At 41.6% G+C, this 18,672-nt stretch overlaps 2 protein-coding genes across 7 annotated transcripts in view; one reads left to right on the top strand and one right to left on the bottom strand.

The window, feature by feature from the left end:
- mrtfba (myocardin related transcription factor Ba) overlaps positions 1–15,355 on the top strand; it is a 34,527-nt gene extending 19,172 nt beyond the window's left edge. The window contains exons 3-17 of one of the 3 annotated variants that reach the window (XM_047159425.2): positions 2,804–2,869; positions 3,470–3,525; positions 3,731–3,806; positions 3,952–4,113; positions 4,939–5,102; positions 5,225–5,359; positions 5,495–5,745; positions 6,317–6,485; positions 6,837–7,616; positions 7,767–7,886; positions 9,033–9,200; positions 9,290–9,424; positions 9,537–9,597; positions 10,343–10,863; positions 15,263–15,355. In XM_047159425.2, coding sequence (XP_047015381.1) covers positions 2,804–2,869; positions 3,470–3,525; positions 3,731–3,806; positions 3,952–4,113; positions 4,939–5,102; positions 5,225–5,359; positions 5,495–5,745; positions 6,317–6,485; positions 6,837–7,616; positions 7,767–7,886; positions 9,033–9,200; positions 9,290–9,424; positions 9,537–9,597; positions 10,343–10,836 — 2,837 coding nt within the window. In that variant the 3' untranslated portion in view covers positions 10,837–10,863; positions 15,263–15,355. Of the gene's footprint in view, positions 1–436; positions 1,693–2,803; positions 2,870–3,469; positions 3,526–3,730; positions 3,807–3,951; positions 4,114–4,938; positions 5,103–5,224; positions 5,360–5,494; positions 5,746–6,316; positions 6,486–6,836; positions 7,617–7,766; positions 7,887–9,032; positions 9,201–9,289; positions 9,425–9,536; positions 9,598–10,342; positions 13,595–15,262 lie in introns of those variants that run through there. The other 2 variants (XM_017483533.3, XM_017483532.3) reach the window with 2 other exon arrangements.
- LOC108273889 (uncharacterized) lies at positions 13,566–18,647 on the bottom strand. Of its 4 annotated transcripts, none has more exons than XM_017483537.3 (6): positions 18,323–18,647; positions 17,821–17,972; positions 16,769–16,921; positions 15,800–15,847; positions 15,584–15,722; positions 13,566–15,412 (listed from the first exon to the last, which is right to left on the bottom strand). In XM_017483537.3, exons 2-6 carry the CDS (start codon positions 17,957–17,959, stop codon positions 15,304–15,306), a joined length of 588 nt encoding a protein of 195 aa, XP_017339026.1. In that variant the 5' UTR covers positions 17,960–17,972; positions 18,323–18,647; the 3' UTR covers positions 13,566–15,303. The 4 variants fall into 4 exon arrangements, with proteins under 4 accessions (XP_017339026.1, XP_017339024.1, XP_047015383.1 ...); XM_017483535.3 differs by having other exon boundaries at positions 17,821–18,033; positions 18,323–18,646; XM_047159427.2 differs by having other exon boundaries at positions 17,821–18,011; positions 18,323–18,646.
- Between the last annotated feature and the right edge of the window lie 25 nt (positions 18,648–18,672).

Below are 18,672 nucleotides of genomic sequence, written 5' to 3'. Positions count from 1 at the left end.
ATTATGGATTTATCTGAAGTCTGTATGGCCTTAGGAGCAGCCGTAGTCCCAGCAGTCTGGAATTTGAGAGGAAATACTTATTTCCCTCATTAAAATGCAAATCAATTTATAACATTTTTGACATGCGTTTTTCTGGATTTTTTTGTTGTTATTCTGTCTCTCACTGTTCAAATAAATCTACCATTAAAATTATAGACTGATCATTTGTTTGTCAGTGGGCAAACGTACAAAATCAGCAGGGGATCAAATACTTCTTTCCCTCACTGTATAATATTAAAATATATATATATATATATTAGTGTGTGTGTGTGTGTGTGTGTGTGTGTAATATATAATTGGACAAACAGTCGTGTTAATGTAAAGTTTTAGTCTGAAGGTTCTATTTGCAACTGAAAAAATGGTACTGAAAGGTCCCCCCCCCCCCCGATTAATCGAAAAAATAATCGCCCAATTAATCGCTAATGATCGTTAGTTGCAGCCCTAATTCAGATATCGATAATCTGAGGGTAATAGTTTGGGAGGTTTTGGAATAATACTGTCGGATGTCATTAACAGTAATGGGAAGTCTTTAAACATGGGATGTTTAAAAACTTCCCATTATTGTTAACGACAGTAATGGGATTAAACATGAGATGTTTAATGTTGACAGGAAGTTCGTTTGGATAACGTTAGATTACAAGGCTACCTGGTAAAAACTTGTTTCAGCTGTGGAACTAAGAAAAAAAAATTTGTCAGATATTAATTCATCATGTATTTGGATTGAGACACGCTACAGAACACTTATTAATCTTCCATGCCTTGGTATTTGCTGTCAGTACTGTGTGTTTTGTTCATTTATTTATTGGAAAGTTATATATCCAAAGTATGATAAATAGTTTCCTGACAACTATTTGGCATGCATTCCTCCCTTTAACTACTGGCAATCACACAGGAATGCCTCACCATCCCCAATATGAGAGTGGCAGATTGACCAAGTCTAACTTTATTTTAGTGCCTTGTTTGGGTTTGCGCTTTTGATTGACATGTGAAAACTTACAGCACCATTTATATCCACGGAGTAGTTCACAGCTCTGTGTGGTTGGCTGTTCGCACGTCAGCATCAGACTGACACTGTTGACCACTTGCTCTGCTGAGGTCACCGTGTCGTGGAGGGGAAGTTTACACATTTCTCTCAGGGCACTGCTTTTGTCAGTCATCCGGCTGCAGGCTTGTACTTTCAGTACCCCTTCTTCCAGTCTTTTGCGTCTTTACGGCTCAATGTTGGTATGCTGTATGCATCAGAAATGAAACGCAGGCTCTTCGGACAGAAACAGTTCTCCAGATGTTTTTTGTTGTCCGACTGAAACCAGGTTTGATCAAATAACAAATGTCAACGCCAGAAAAATGTTTTCTTTCGCTTGTAAATTTCCCAAATACAAAGAGAAGCCCAGCTCCTCAGAAGGGCATTGCAACCACTGGAGAGGTTGATATAGAGTGCCGATGATGCAGTGGGTGGGAGTGTTCAAGGTACAGATCCCGCCTCTCTCACCCTCATAACGGCATGCACAAACAGTCAGTCAGTCAGCATGATCCGCTCTGGAGTATGAGAGAAGACGCTAGCAGTGGATTTGGAAAGACCAGTGCTCGCCTGAGGAATCATGGCGTGTCTGGGAGTAGAGCGCCATGCTGTCTGCGGGAATGTCTTCAGCTCAGGTGCTGCTCTTTCCTCTGCCTCATTACCAGATGGATATAAACAAATCAATTTCTGTTTTTATTTTTCACTTTTTTTGGCTTCTTCTCAGCTGCCTTTCGGGTCTGTTTATACTTCGCTCTCCAGCTGAGCTGAGCCCACAGTAAAGGAACCGGCTCCGGATGCTTTAGTATCTACAATATTAGAACGATTGTTAGGAAAAAAAACAGGCTTATTCCTGTTCTGTTGTTATTTCGAGCACAGGTTATTGTGATTATAGATATTCCCCCAACAAAGAACTAAACCGAGTCAGCTGCTTAAATCCAGACAACTGAGTCACTGGGTCAGCCATGCATGGTAGAGTAGGGTCACTCAACCCGCGTTTACTAAGAAGCAGTGCATTAGAATTGTTCCGTGGGTTTGACATCAACAAGGGACAGCAAGAGCTTTTGTGCTCTGTATGTCTAAGATAAACACTTATTTGGCAATTATTTGGCCAAAGTAAGTTGGCTTGGTTTTAGATCATGATCATGATTAAGTCATATAGGTCTATACATGTTTATATAGGTCACATATACGTTCATATAAGTTGTATAGGTCTAAACATCTTTATAGGTCACATATATGTGTATATAAGTCGTATAGGTCTATACATGTTTAATGTTAATTCAATCATTTCAAAACAACGTTGGTCTATCTGCTTATATATTGTTTAATCTTTTATATGTGCTATAGATACTGTGTATATAGTAATAATTGTGTGTTACATAATGCCTTCAATAATCACCAGATGTTTTGGTCACATTGGTTTGTTTCCAGTTTACACTATAGATTGTACTTTTTATTTTCATAAATCGTTGCCATTGTATATGCTGTCTAAGGAATGTGGTGAAAAATGGCTACAGGAAGAATAAACACATCTTTTTAAATGGTGCACTTATGGTGTGTTTATAAAAAAAGAGGGAAGTGTGTAGAATTTCTTTTGTAAGTTTGTGTGTGTGCGCACATCTGTGAAAAAAGAGCGTCCAGATTGAATGTTTGATATCCCGTCCTCTCCGGTGTGTGTGTGTGTGTGTGTGTGTGTAGTGCTATGTAGTCACATGATGAGAGTGACCCTGTTGTTGTTTCTTACAGTCCTTCAGTTGCGGCTGCAGCAGCGACGCACTCGGGAGCAGCTCGTTGACCAGGGCATCATGCCACGTGAGTACAACCTGTACCCTTCAACCATGCTGCTTACTTAAACCTCACACGCGAAATTGTTCTGTTGTGCTTCGGTAGATCGGGTACGATTTATTCATTGTTAAAAGCTCTCCTTTGTTTTTTTTGTTTTTTTTTAGAAAGGAAGGATTGATTGATATCGAACTGGGAGTTATTAAAATGAGAATTAATGTGCTGTTGTTCCTTTTCTCTGCAGTCCTTTTCTTATGAGTGCCTCCATTTTTCCTCATTAAACACTATCATATTACGACTGAACTTGGCATGCATTATTTTAAAAGCTTATTATTATTTTAGAAGGGCTTACTCTACTGTTACTCATAACTACTCTCATGACCAGCCCCTGTCTGAAGTCTGCGAGAGCACTAAAACGCACACTTCTGTCCTCTGACTCTTGTGTGACCTAATGCACAGCTTTTAGATTGACAAGATTCCACTTAAGCTCAGGTTTCCACAGATAAAGATATGTCTGTTTGTCCTGAGTGTGGTTTTACTGCGAGAGCATGAAGTTCCACCAGCTTTAACCGTACCGTGTGTTTGAAGTGTGTGGAAAAGCTCACCAGCTCTGTGTTCCCCTGTTTGCAGCACTCAAGAGCCCAGCGGCGTTCCATGAACAGATCCGCAGTCTGGAGAGAGCCAGGGTAAGCGCAGGGCATTATTCTCTAGTCCTCACCACCTGCAAGTGCAAAGAGGGATCTAGATCTCTCTACCTGATTTGGGCAATATGGGATGTTTAAGTAGCCTGAGCTTCTGTTTGCAAACAATCCAGTTCTGTTCTTTTTAAGTATTTAAACAATAAGTTGGAGAGATTTCCATAATTTTACCCTTCACTTAATTTCTCTACAGACGGAGAATTTCCTAAAGCACAAGATCCGGAGTCGTCCAGAAAGGGCTGAGCTGGTCCGCATGCACATCTTGCAAGGTAGGCCCTCGTTCACACTGCACGCTCAGCGTGATAAGCGAGTATGATGAGGCCTGTGGTGATGGCCTGTCATGGTTTTGGTGGCTTTTGATGGCAGTATTTTTGGCTTGGGAGTTAAATATTGCTGTTTCTGTTGATTCGGCAGAGACTGTGGCAGAGCCATCACTGCAGGCTACGCAGCTGAAGCTGAAGAGAGCTCGACTGGCTGATGATCTCAATGAGAAGATTGCACAGCGTCCTGGCCCCATGGAGTTGGTGGAGAAAAACATCCTGCCTGTCGCATCCAGTCTCAAAGAGGCTATCATTGGTAGATGAAGTTCCAAGGAGGGCTGACAGTTGTTTGTATACATCTAGGCTGCGTTATCATTATATGTAGGGATGCATCAATACCAATTTTACATACAGTACATGCTTTTTGGTACTTGGTTGATACAGATACTGAAATGATTAATCTACTTAGTGTTAATCAATCAGGGGCATCATTGAACATTGTATTTAGCTCTGTTTATGTTTATCCCGGTTTATATAGTGGCCATTAAAAAGAGCACACGTGTCTGGTAGGCTACTAGGATCATCCTTTATAAAGTTAGCAAGTTACCTTGGATTGAGTAGGGTTGCAGTGGGAAGAGCAGGTTTTGTTTCACTTCAGAAAAACTGTACATCTGTATGTAAAATGTGTTTTTGTATCTTTTGCATTTCATCGAAATCTCTCATCGTCAATGGCTGATAATGTCGAAGTGTCAAGGATAAGGGCAAGCACCGCTATTTTCCCTCACCTAGAGTTACCTATAGACTATTTTTCCTTACATAGTTTTACATACTTGTGCTGCGGTGTGAGCTCCTCATGCTTAGTTTTAGGTTTAAGATGTTTTATCAGATTACTTTTATTTCAGGAAGATGCTGTAGTTTTTCAGACCACAGATTTTTGCTTTGATCATTAACAATAACACACATTAGGCTTATGTCACATCGTATCACGTGGTGTTAGGTGTTTGTATGAGAGCTTTTTTAATGAGTACAAGTAAATGAGCAAGTTATCGGACCAGTACTCAATACCATCATCGGTATCAGTGCGTCCCTAATATTCTAGTGCAAGTTAGCATGCTCCTTTCTGCTGGTGTTGACTTTGCAGATGGCCAGATGCATTACCCCAAAACACAGGAGTTTGATGAGGACAGCAGCGATGCGTTCTCTCCGGAGCAGCCAGGCAGTCAGGAGTCACACGGATCTGTACCTTCACCTGGGGAGTCCAAGGCCATGGAGGCCTCCTCACCACTACCGACTAATTTAATACCGGTGATTTCTTCATTCCTGCTTTGAATGAAATAGGAAATATTGTCAAGACTTAATCATTTGTGTTGATCAGAACGTGAATTTGATAGAGCATCCCTTTTTACCGTTTTGTCTCCTCGCTGCAGCACTGCCCTCCTGTCACACAGGTTACAGATTTTCTCAAGCCTTATTCCACCAGTGAGCAGACAGTCAGCCCTCCAGCGCCACAGCCTCAACCAATCACTACACCTCCCTCCAAGTCTGTGCTTTCTCTCATCAAGGTCAGTTGGTCTACAACTCACCATGAGGGAAAAAGATCTTGATATTTATTATTATTATTATTATTATTATTATTATTATTATTATTTTGAACATCTGAAGTGAATGTTTTTTTTCTTTTACTCTTCATTCTATAGCAAAGTCAGCCTAAGACTGCTAGTGACAAGAGTCGTAGTAAGAAAAACAAAGAAGCCAAACCACGAGTGAAAAAGCTAAAGTATCACCAGTACATTCCTCCAGATCAGAAACAAGAGCCCAGTGAAGCCCCTATGGATTCTTCTTATGCCCGTTTACTGCAACAGCAGCAGCTCTTCTTGCAGCTGCAGATCCTCAGTCAGCAACAACAACAGCACTACAACTACCAGACCATTCTCCCAGCTCCCCTCAAGTAAGTTTGCCTCTCATTACTCTCATTTCGTCCTCTCTCTTTGTTTATATCCTGGAGTTCTGCTGTTATGTTGATGTACTCTTTATAATAAATGTACCCGTGCACTTTACAGCATCTGCTGACTGTCTCTATCAGATCTTAATTTAATAAAGGTCACATTTTGTGTTTAAAGCTGTCGTGTATTACTATTAGTGCGTTATTTGTCAACAAGTTGGCTTGTGTGCGCACATATAAATGCATCTGTGGCTGGAAAATATCTTGGAACACTGATATTGTTGTTGCCAGTGGGCCTTAGGCCCATTACCTAGTTTCCAATAACAAGTCCGTTGATCTTTATTAATGGCAGGAAGTCAATGAGACTTTTTTCCTTTAGCTTCCTTTTCCATCTCAATCTGAACATGTGCGAGATTTATTTAACCTGAGCCGTTGCATTTTATTCTGCCTGATGTGCATTGTTCCCAACCGAGTTTGTTTATTGTGAGAGAGGAGGACAGAGGAAATTGTTTCCGCCATGTTGTTAACAGATTTCCTTCTCCTGCCTCTCCCTACCTCCACCCTATTTCCTGTGCAGGCCTGTGATTGAGGGGCAGAACAGCAGTGCTACTGTTGCCATTAACAGTGCCCAAAGTCTTCCTGCCTCCATTGTGGTGTCTCTGCCTCCAGCTGCACTGGTGCGCCCAAATAGCACCCTGTCCAACCGCAAAGCTGGCACACTGCCAGCCAACCTGGAGGAGATGAAGGTGATGACCTCTGTGGCCTTTATGTTGCCTAAATAGTGTTTATTTCATGATAAAAGTTTATCTTCCGGTATTGTGAATGATGATTAATTGAAGGTTCCCAACCCTAGTTTTAGTGAGCATTTTAGTGTTTTCCTGCTTCCCGCACACTAATTCAACTGATCAGTTCATTATCTGTGTTAAAGACTGTGCTGGTAGAGCAGGGTAAACACTAAAATGTGCAGAACAGGGTGTACTGCAGAACCAAGGTTGGAATCCTGTGCACTATGTGAAAGAAATTTATGGAAACGATACAAGAATTAGATATTTGTTTGCCAGGTCATTTATTCACCTATCTGTTGTTTTTATCTTTAGGTGGCTGAACTAAAAATGGAGTTAAAGCTGCGTGGGCTGCCTGTGTCTGGAACCAAAACAGACCTGATTGAGCGGCTTAAGCCTTACCAGGAGAGCGCTGCATCCATTCCCAATGCCAATCTTAACGCACAGACCTGCGGCACATCCATGGAGGTGTCCAGCACCACTACATGCCTGTCACCTGCACAGCAGCCCCCTGAGACCCAGAGCTCCACACCGCCTGTATCCCCTATATCCTCCGAAGTGCACAATAGAGAGGATGTTATGGAGGGTCAGCTGGAGACCCACTGCCAAAGCAGGGGTGGTAGCGGCCAGCCAGCAGCTATTCCTGAGGAGCAGGACAGGAGGCTACACGAGAAACAGCGTCAGATTGAGGAGCTGCTAAGGAAGCTGGAACAGGAACAGAGGCTGGTGGAGAAGCTGAAGATGCAGCTAGAGGTAGAGAAGAGGAGTGCACAGAACTCCACAGAAAGTAACAGCAGCATCAGTCAAGCTGCTTCACTGCTCACAGTAAAGACAGAGAGCCCAGTTATCCCAAATTGCACACTGGCCTCACGTAGCACTCCATCTGTAGTGAAGCTGGAGAAAAGCCACGCTGCCCCAGTGACAGCCACCCCTCTACCACAGTTCTTCATCAGTCACCAGGGCGTGCCTCAGGTCATCGGGCAGCCCCAGACCCTGCTCACCACACAGCATACGGGTACCCAGATCCTGCTGCCAGTCTCTCTACCCAACAACACCACTACAATCCAGCTCACTAATACAAATGTCAAACTACAGGTACTCTTAACTATCAATGCTTTTGGGTTTGCTTACCTTACAAGATCTATTTAAAAGTGGGGGAAAAAACACCTGCGTTAAAGCTGTGTTTATATGTATGGTCTGTTTTCTTTGTGAGTGTGTTTATAATATCTGTGTTCTGTTTGACAGCCAGTCCTCCAAGCAGCTGTCTCTCCTCAAGGCCAAGGACTAATCCAGACCACTCCGCTGCATCCTGCCAAAGCAGAGAGCTCCTCGCCACAGCCTGTCCATCACAACAATATAGTGCAGGTGACTGTTCATTTAGCAGACAATGTAAATTCATGTTGATTACTTAATTAGCGTGACACATGATTAATGTTGCTTGTGTATAGTGGTGGGTGGTATTCCAGGTAAATGGAAACCGGTGGAAATTAGTCTGCAGAGAGCAGGTCACCCTGCTGCTTTAAGGAGAGTTAATTTTTTTGGGATTAAGGATTATGGTATTAAGGTTTATGGTCTGTATCATCTAAAAGAAATTTGCTGAAATTTTCATGCGGTGACTGACAGCAGTGAAGCACCACAACAGCCGCGATACCTCTTCATGCCAGTGCAAAGCCATCAAGCATTAATTAAGCATCACGTTCAGCTGTCGTATGGTAAAAGAGGGTTGGCTGTGGGCCTTATATCCACACAAGCAACAAAATTAAATCTGAAGAGCTGGGCAAAAAATGATTAAAAAAAAAAAAGTTAAGCTATTTTTGCATTGCTGTTGGACTGGTTTGGGTTCCATCACCATTTGTGTTACATGACTGTAACAAACAATTCAGAAGTATTTAGGTGTAACAGCTGAAGTTATGCTCTACAAAACATTTGATCGCCAATGTCGTTCTGATTTCCCTCTTCAGTAGAGTAGACTGAAATTTTTGAATAATGATTAACCAAGTGGAAAGAAAAGTAGATCAGTGTCCGAGAGCGCAATCAAGGAAAGTGGTATTAAATGGAGGCTTTAGGATCAGGCTATAGGAAAGGGAAGTCATCCATCAGTAAGATGGCAGAGAGTGGTCTTATTCCACACACTGCTTGGTGTATGGTGTAGCTCTGCTAAGGTTACCCGAGTAATATCAGAAGACGATCACTGGTGCCAGGCGCCCGGCGTGCGAGCGTGCCTGCGGTCCTAGTCTCGGTTTGTTTGCCAGCCTTGTGTGTTACAAGATCTTAGGAAAAGAAAGAAGTGCTGATGGTGCTTTCACTGACAGCCCTAGCAAAAGGATGCGCTCTATCATCATCTACTACCACACATGCCCTTAGATGAGCCGTCTTCACTGAGCATCTTCTAATGGTGGCATTTTGGAGTGCTTATCATGGAGCATATCTGTAACTGATGCTTTTTTGTGTTAGTAATGTATGATGGTTGGTTTCATCATTGTCTCATGACTGTTCTGTATTTTTCCACAGACGCTGCCTATGTGTAGCTCTGCTGGGACTGCTTTTCAATTTGGTGCCAGTGAGAAGCAGGCAGGTCTAGAGATGCCTCGCTGTTTCCCAAGCAGCTCCCCAGAGAATGCACTGTCTGCTCAGACTTCCCCAGTTGCGTCCTCCCTCACCAACGGCCCCCTAAATAAGGTAACACAAATGCCATTATAAATGCGTTATGCCGATGCGCAGGGTTTTTTTTGTGTGTGTGTGTTGTGTGTAAGTAGCTGTGTTGTTAGTCCCCCTCTCAGGTGTCGCCTGCCTTCATCCTGCCATCTCCAGCATTCAGTCATGCCCCCAAGAGCCGAGAGCCACCTCCCTACGAGGATGCTGTTAAACAGACGCGCAGCCTGCAAGCAGCCGCCATCACACAGGTCCCATCTCACATTTATATGCACCTCTACACAAACACACTGCAGACTCCATCTGCTGCTGTTCCTAACACCAACATTAACAGTTCCTAATTGTGGTTTTATTGTGATTCAGTTCCCGACAGCGACCAGTCAGCAAATGGATGATCTGTTCGATATTCTCATTGAAAGTGGAGGTATGTATGTGCTCTTGGCTTAAAGGAATAGGCCATCATTTGTCAACCCAGAATTCATCAACTGTGTCTGTTGTGTATGCGTGATTCCCACAAGCAAGAGTTTTCTGTACTGTGAAAAGAACAGAAGACCAATTTACTTCAATGGATGTCTAAGGGTAGTTGTTATATTCGGGCACTAAATGTTTAACATTGTGACACATTTACAATTGTAAATGTTACACTGAAACATGGATGAGACCGATATGAGAGTGTGTTCTACCAAAGCTGCTGTTTCAAACACTGGCACCTTAAATGCCAAAATTGATTGAGAATTGATTTATGTGCACATAGTCAGAAGTTGATACCTAAATTACGTACATCAGTATACAGCTAGATATAATTATGGACTTATGTACTAATCGTACAGTTACATAGGAGTTGAACCGGTTTTTCAGGAATAAGGAGCAGTATTATCCAGTGCCACTGTCTGACAGTTTGATATAACCGTAATACGTCGTGCTGAAATGAATGTTTTACACTGTCGGTTAAAACCTGTGACGGAAAACAACTCGCAAGTAAAATCTGTCAGTTCTTGTCTGCGCTTACGACACATTTGCTACAGATAGACATCAGATTGAAAAGCAGGTTGGGAACAAATATTAATATCATGCCAATGGGTTCAGTTGTGAAAGCGTAGTGTTCATGTCATTTTTAGATTTTCAACCTTGACCTTGTGCTTTTTGTTGAATGCCATTTCCCCCTGCAGAGATCACCCCTTTCAGTCAGCAGGAGCCTTCTGTGCCTAAGCTGATGCCAGTCACCGCCAGCATCACCACTTTACCTGTCAACACTGCCCTGTCTCGGCCCCCTGCTCAGGTGCAGATGGCACCGCCGCCGGCGCTGCTGGTGGAGCCCATGCCCAGCCTGGCCTCGCTGGCCTCAGACAACCAGCTGGAGGCACTGCTGGAGGGCACGCTGGGGTGCGAGGGTGAGCCAGAGCACAGGACTCTGGGGCTTCTAGAAGAGCTGCACAGCCAGCTGCTGGACCAACCCCACTCCCCTATGGACACATCTGAGTTGAGCTTCAACGAGCCATCTGCGCCGTTGTCCTCCACCTCCTCCTTCAGCCTGCAGGACACGGGCATGGACAGCATGGAGTGGCTGGACCTGACCATGCCAAGGCCCATTGGACCCCTCGACCCACTGGGGATCGGCTCCGATTTCCTTGACGCACATGACCTGCATCTGCACTGGGACTGAGAGCACTGTACACACTCATTCTCTCTTGTGAGCGTACACACACACACACACACACACGCACACACACACACAAACTACTATGATTGGGCTTTTTCAAAAGAGAGGGAGGAGAGATTAGTTTATTCAAAGCAGAGCACAGATTGGCTCAGTAGATGATGTGAGAGGTTTCCTCTGCTCTTGTCCTGTAGTGTACTGCAGTTTGTCTCATTCATCATTCAGACTAATGTCCTAATATGGCGCTACGGGAACAAGGGGCCATCCATGTGCTACTTCTGGTGCAGGCTACATTCTCTTTTCTGTGCCATCTAAAGTGGGAACACATCTTTAACAGCATGATCCTGTATACTATTCTCTTCATAGTCATGTGCCATTGACTCAGTTGTTCTCTGCGCAGTCTAGAAATACCTTTGTGGCCAATTTTAACCCATTTGAATTGGGACACAATTCTATTAAAGATATTTTGACTCCACATTAGACAGTAACCATTGTATTGGTCAGATTAGTGCACTGACACCATTATTCTATTGGTCCTCAAAGAAAAACATGGATTGCTTATCCCGTAAACTCAAATTCACCTGTTTTTACTAGGCACCCTGTATATTTCAACCGGGTAAATCAGTGGGTAGATTTCTGCATCTTCCATGCTCAGTCTGACAATGGTTCCTCACAAAACTGTTCTGTTGTGTCAGGCCATTCTTGTGTGTATGCGCAGGAGGGTGTGTGTGTGTGTGAGAAACTGAGCGTGTCAGACACTTGACGTCAATAAGAACATATGAGGAATGTTGCCTGGTTGGCGAGGCCAGTCCTCTAACAACTACAGAGCTCGTGTGTACCATATAGTGAAGATACAACTATAATGTATAACGCCACGCAGGATGGTGTAAATATTCGTTTGGGGTATGGAACAACCCTCAATAAGATGCAGCGCTCTTTTAACGAGCACGCGGGTATCCGACACTAGTCCTGGAGGTCACAGCCCTTCAGTGATCTATATATATTTTCTCTCTTCAGACCAAATTCAGCTCACGAAGGCCCTGCTGATTAGTGGAGGAGTTGAATCAGGTGTTCAATGCGGTAGATTTAAAGAAGAACTCTTCAGTGCTGTCGCACTCTAGGACAGGATACTGCTATAGGAAATGAACAAAATTGACAGCTGACACTAAGAGCAGTGGGTGTGGTGTTCATGCAGCCTGAAAGGGCACTATAACTTATATAGACTTCTTGTTCTTCTTATTTACACAGGGTTTGGTAAATGTAGACTCTTTGTGCAACTCTTTGTGCCTCTGATTTTCCTTCTTTTTGAGTTTTCAGATGCACCTGGGCCTGGATGAGTGCTTGGGCTCTGTAAAGCTTCACACTGTTAAGGCCATTTTAACTGTTAGCCAGAGGTCCAGGTGACGCCATTAGTGTTTAAGATATTCATGCGCCATATTTTGCTATCATTAACACTGCATGTTAAACATTTTTGGCAGCTTAGTGGCAGTTTAGTAGGAAAGAAAAGGATACATTCTGGTTTGTTGATTTCCTCTGCAGTAGTAGTTTCACACGCTTATTCCTTCACAAACTCAGCAATGACCATTTTTAGATCCTGTAAGTCCATCCGTTTGGTCTGCATTTTTTTTTTTTTTTTTTTTGATGACGTCTCTGTCCTTTTGTCTGTGCCACATTTATTGTCTTTGTCTCGTGTGTGTGTGTGCGTGTGCACTGTCTGATACGTCTGTGTTTCACTGTTTGTTAATGTATTACTGTGCCGCCATTTTAACACTGCTCTGCGCACAGTAAAAAGAGCAAAAAACAAACAAACATGGCAGCCTAAATGAAAACATGTATGTGATTTTAAAGAAAAGAAGAAATACCTCGGCAGCATGCGACTACAAGTGATTCTGTGATCTGTGTGTTTTTTTTTTTTTGTGTGTGTTTTTTTTTTTTAATCAGCTAAAACACTTTCCGTACAATTATTTGATTTGAGTTCGGTTGCAAATCGCACTTGCTTCTCAAGCAGTTCGCCGGGTTCATCTCTGAGACCAGACTCTGTTTATTGAGTTGTGTTTATCTAGAGTGGTCTCACTTGTATAGGAATGTTAGCATATAGTTTGATGTTTTCACCAGCTCTAAGAGAAATGCCTTTTTTTTTTTATTTTATTTGAAGTTTTACATCTTGTCCGGATCAATGACTCCTCAGTGTTAACCGACCGCTGGCTCAACAATGTGTCTGAAGCTAGTAACAGTACGTTTGATCCAAATTTGCTTTAAATATGTCGGTTTGTGGAATTACTTTTTCTATGGCACTTTTACCTGCATTGATGAATGTTTCATCCTGATTAAACAATCATTTTGCATTAGAGCACCTTCACAGATACAGATGTGATTTTTATCAGCCATTTTTGCTTTTGCTGTCAGCTTCGACGCATTTGATCAAAGTGGCACATGCTTAAGGCTCCTGCATCATGGCTTCGTACTGTTCACCCCACACATCGTCCAAGTTGTGGCCTCTTCAGTAAACAAAATGATGCCAAATATGAGTCTCATCTTCTAGGCTGTAATTGCTGGCTGTAGATCTGGGAATGTATTTAGTAATGTGTAATAAGTCTCAATGATACATTGCCATTTTACTGTTGATGGCCTGATTTTTATTTATTTTGTTTTGTTTTTTTTTAGTTCAGTGATGCCTGATGTAATGTTTGGGGCTGATACTGAAGCATAAATTTATGAAATAATTACCAAAGAGGCCAAATAAATCATGCATAATGCCATTTAATGTAAGTGGTTTATGAATTGTTTGGGGAATTGTATTTAATGAGTCGACTCAAACTGTAAAGTAGGTTAACGTTTGCTTTGAAATCGTGTCGGCACAAAACTTGAAGAGGCTATAGCGTTCCAGGCAATTCAACTTTGACATAAGAAGAGCAAAGCAATAACTTCATCATCTTTAATTTGATACTGTAATGCATGCAGAATGTGGTAAATCTCAGCACATTGCATTGGTCTTAAGTTACTGTCTGCGTTAATGCTTAGTCTGTTTGAGGATACTAAAGCTCAGCGCGGACAATAAAGTTTAGCCTCCGTGACTGAGCACATGAACTAGGCAGCTGGCTGAGCAGCACTTCATTCTTTCTTTTCTTTTTTTTTTTTTCTTTTTTCCCCTCTATACTTTTTCAGCAGACAAGTGCAAACTCCCAATTTCTCCTCTTCTTTTTCTTTTTTTTCTTTTTATTTTTTTTTTTAAATCCAGTGGTCTTGTGGAGCCAACCCATTTTTCACCGCTTTCTATTTTTGCGCAATTGTTACTTGTTTTACCTGACCATTCGGCTGGTCCCATTTTCTACTGCTGGACTTTATTTTCAAAACGTAATACTTTTTATCGACATTGTTAATGTGTAAAGTATCAGTGGTGACAATACTGGGTGATAAACCTGATGACTACCACTTCTCTACATCCTCCAAACGGAGGAGCACTCATCATTTGTATGCCATACGTTTTGCACATTGTGTACATATTGGAATGGATGTAATACATATTTTTATACATGTTTAGTGCATCCATAAGCTCTATTTTGTGAATAGTTTTAAAAGATACGAGTATACATACGCTGTTATGTGTCAATTCACTTTGCTGTATTGTGAACATACTGTTGTAGAGAATGTTTCAGAATCTCTTAAATATACCAGAGGAATGAAGTACAAAAAGCGTTTCTGTGGGGTTTATTTATTTTTTGTTTGTTTGTTTTTACAACAGAGATCTATTTACAGCTTAGAACAAACATATATGAAACGGAACGTGTTTCGGATATGTTTCAACATGTTAATATTCTGCAGTGTTCACAAGGGATTTGGTCGAGTTAGGTCTAATCCTATATGTTCTGGATGTGTGGTCATATTTACACTGACTGAAGGCTACATACACAATATATTGTTGTGTCCTGACCACTGATTAACCAGCTCATTTGCCATCTTATTTGCCTTTCCCGTAGTCTGTATATCCTGTACAGAATTTGGGTGAGTACACTAAACCGGCCTTAAAATGCATTCACGGATATTACACTAGATATAAGCAAACTTTCTGTTCTTAAAGGAAGTGAGAAGAACCTTTTTTTTTTTTTTTTTTTAGTAACATTACGTTACTAAAGGTACGAATCTAATAACAGTGTCTAGTTACCACAAAATTAATATGCGAGTAAAATATATTTTTATTCTTGTATCTTCCCAATGTAAATGTGTGAGTGCCTGAATTTATATCCAAATTGATCAATAATACCGATCTATAATATGAATGTTAATATTTTCTTGATGTTTGGAAATGTAATATTCTGTCATGTTCAAATATGCAACGAAGGGTAAATCGGTACAGTAAAATAAGCTTCAGTGAGATTTTCAGTCCACGGTTGTTCGACGTCCCGCATCCTAAAACCATATCTCTTCCTTATAGGCCAGTACTTTTTGGGGACAGCTGTAATCGCAGTGGACGCTTTAGATCCGAGGGACGATGTTGATTTCCGTGTGACAGGAGGGACAAAAGTGGCAGGTGTCTTTAAAGTAGTTCAGAAAGAAGGGCAACAGGCAGCATCCTCCTACACAGCTGCAAGTGTTGAATGGTAGGTTAAATACAAACATGCACTACTGTTAAGTATGTACACCAGAAAAAGGCTTACTTTCACGGTGTTGAAATGAAACTTTACGGTGCTGTTGAGATTCGACTCGGTAGATACTACTTTTCTGAATTTTGATATAAAGAGACCTAGTGACTCACCCCATCAGTATGGATAGATAGCAGAGGAGGAAGGATGTTTTTCCCACTTTATATTGAATCTCCGTGGTAACGTGCTGCTGGCAGGTGGGACACTGCACCGTAGCTGGAGAAAATGACAGGTCGACCACCTTGACCACCTCTGTGGCAGGAAATCATTATTGAGTCTTTGTGTTACTCTTTTACAAGTATTTGACCTTTTAGGTGACACTGCAGTACCTGGTTCAGGTGTAGTGGGGCTCAGCTCTTCATCTGATGGCTTCTGGACTGAAAGGGGAAATGCAACATTATTACATTATGTTCATGAGTTCGGAAAGACGCACACTCGAAGTAATTGGATCTTCTTTTTTCTTCTGCTTGAGTTTTTATATATTGTACTGTTTGCGCTTGTATTTCTGGGGGTGTTAAAAGTTTTGTTGAACTTTTTTTTTTTTTTTTTGCAGACAAAAATGAACTGGGATAACTTAAAGGAACAGTTTTGTACATTTTAGATCCTGCTGCTGTTTGTCAGGAAAACACTGACAAGCCTTCCTCTTCTAACTGACCCCACCCCTCTGCTGAGCCCATGTTGGGCTTCCCAGTGCTCTAACTGATGCCTACTCGACTTCTTATATCTTCAGCATGTCACTTGCAAATCGATCAAAGCTCGCCGTCTCCAAGGACGTAAAATTTCATTAGACTTATGAGATCATATGAGGCTTCTGGGTCAGGGATACACACGTGCTCCCTGACTAAAATTATTTATTTATTTATTTATTTCGCGCAGCGTCTGACGTGACATACGCATACAGAGATATTCTCCACCCCTCAAAAGAGACCAGTTAATGATCGAGTAAAAGGGGCCATCATTTAAAAGGAAAATTCATCCAATAAATGGGTAAAAATTTGATTACATTGTGTGTAACAAAAAAAAAAAAAAATGCCCCTCTTAGAAGTGAGATGTAATAAAGGTAATAAAATCAGCATATAGCACACAAAGTTTCAGATAAGTCTTTTGTTAGCAGTGAAAGCAGTCTGAGGACTTTGTTTCCTGGAAATCTTGTGTACTACTGTAGTTACAGGCTGATACAGGCGAGCACTTTCTTTGTCAGGGTTCAGAATAAAGTAGTTAAATGATATATAATATAGGATCATTTAGGTCTAAACACACACAAACTGCTCACTTAAAGAGGAGCTCTGGAAACATACCAGTGGCAGACGACTCCTCTGTAATTTCTGTGATGGTGGATTGCTGTTTCTTTTCGTTTCTCAGCTCCGTCTCTCTCTCGGACAGGGCCTGTAACTCTTGTTCTATTTGCTCCAGCTCAGACAGTTCTTTGTCCTCTTTCCGCATAAAACTTCCTAAAAGTAGATACTATTACCATGTGGAACTAAAACACAACTCGGAGCTGGTTGTTGCAGATGTGCAGCATAACCATGTTACTGTAGCCCTGTTTGTTTTAATATTTGTTCATCACAAACCTGCTGTTTTATTTTGTCTGGAACATAAACAGTAGCATTCATTCATTCATTCTTTCTTTTTCACTAACTGCTTTATCCTGGTCAGGGTCACATTGGATTCGGAGCCTATCCTAGGAACACTGAGAGCGAGGCAGGAATACATCTTCGGTGGGTCGCCAGTCTATCACGGAGCTCCATGCTCACACACGTTCACATACTTATTCATATCTAAAGGCAATTTAGCATAGCCAATCCACTACTGGGATGCAGAGGATGAAAAAAGAAAAAAAAAAACCCAGAGGAAACCCACACAAACATGGGGAAAGCATATGAAACTCCACACGGACAGTAACCTGAGCTCAGGATGAAAGTGGGGACTCTGGAGGTATGCGGTTGCAATGCTACTCTGTCCTTCCTGCCAGCTACAGTATCATTTAGCTGCATTAAGTAAGCAGATAAATATATTATTGAATAAAACACAAGTTAAAAGTAAAGCCTATTATTCAAGGGTGAGTCAAATGAAAAGTTAAAATTGCAACATGATTGAATCAAAACATTTTCTAGAGTAATCCAGACACTCTTTTAAGCACTTCCTTTGAACGAAATGTAGGTTAGGTAGAAAAATTGTACATTTTTGTCACACCTTTTTTGCAATAAACAATGTGTAAAACTCATTTGTCTCGCCCTTAAGTAAGTAGGTTACAGGATTCAAATACATTTCCTTATACTTGTACATTTCCATCACAGTGATTTAAATCATTTCTAGATGACCAAAATGCTGCACACAAAAGACTGGTTACCTTCTCTTAAGTTGTTGTTTTTCAGGAACCCCTGCAGCTCCAGCAGGAGAGTATGCCGACTCTGGAGCTGCTGCTTTCTAGTCATGATGTACCACATTTCTGTGGAGTCCATCTCCACCTGGTCCTCCTCGTGTACCATTCCTCTCAGTTCACTGCCAAACCAAATCCTGAACTGATCATCCGTCACATACCTGTAATGTTTATCACCAAGCCCTGCTGAAGACACTTTATTATCTGTACAGAATGTAAACTGAGAGCTGTGTTAAAACTGTCCCAGTGTTTGCTTATTCAGATGGTTCCTGTGTTGCTCTTTCACAAGGTCAAGCATGCAAATGAATATGGATCAATTTGGTTTCTCTGTGCATCAATAACTTTCCATTTATTACACTGAACAGCCTGCTTTAAATATTCTACCCACAGGATTGGTTCTTGGTAATCTGTGAAAGCATATTAGCTGAAGCATTTAAAACCAGTTGAGAAATATAATAAACAGTAGCATTACCAGATGAGGGTAAGATGTAACAGCGAGTCCTTGTGTCACTCCAGATTGAGCCTGTCTATTAACCCAATCTCATGTATATACCCTAACCCCCTTTACTGAACATCATTTTAATAACAAATTTTTATTCACCATTTCTGACTGATGGCCTGATGAGATGCCTGATCATTTACTGGATGAACTCAGTTATTTCCATTTGCCTGAGGTGATTTTATTCCTGTAATAATCCTGTGGTTAACAGGTATCTCATACAGTCACGTGCTGGAACACACAATACACAATTTCAGGAAATGCAGTCACACAGTTTGTGTCCACATTTGTATACCTGTTTGGTATGGTGTCTAATGGTACCA

The sequence above is a fragment of the Ictalurus punctatus genome, chromosome 13 (genome assembly GCF_001660625.3).
Source record: "Ictalurus punctatus breed USDA103 chromosome 13, Coco_2.0, whole genome shotgun sequence".
Taxonomy (NCBI): domain Eukaryota; kingdom Metazoa; phylum Chordata; class Actinopteri; order Siluriformes; family Ictaluridae; genus Ictalurus; species Ictalurus punctatus.
This window is presented reverse-complemented; position numbering and strand designations above follow the sequence as displayed.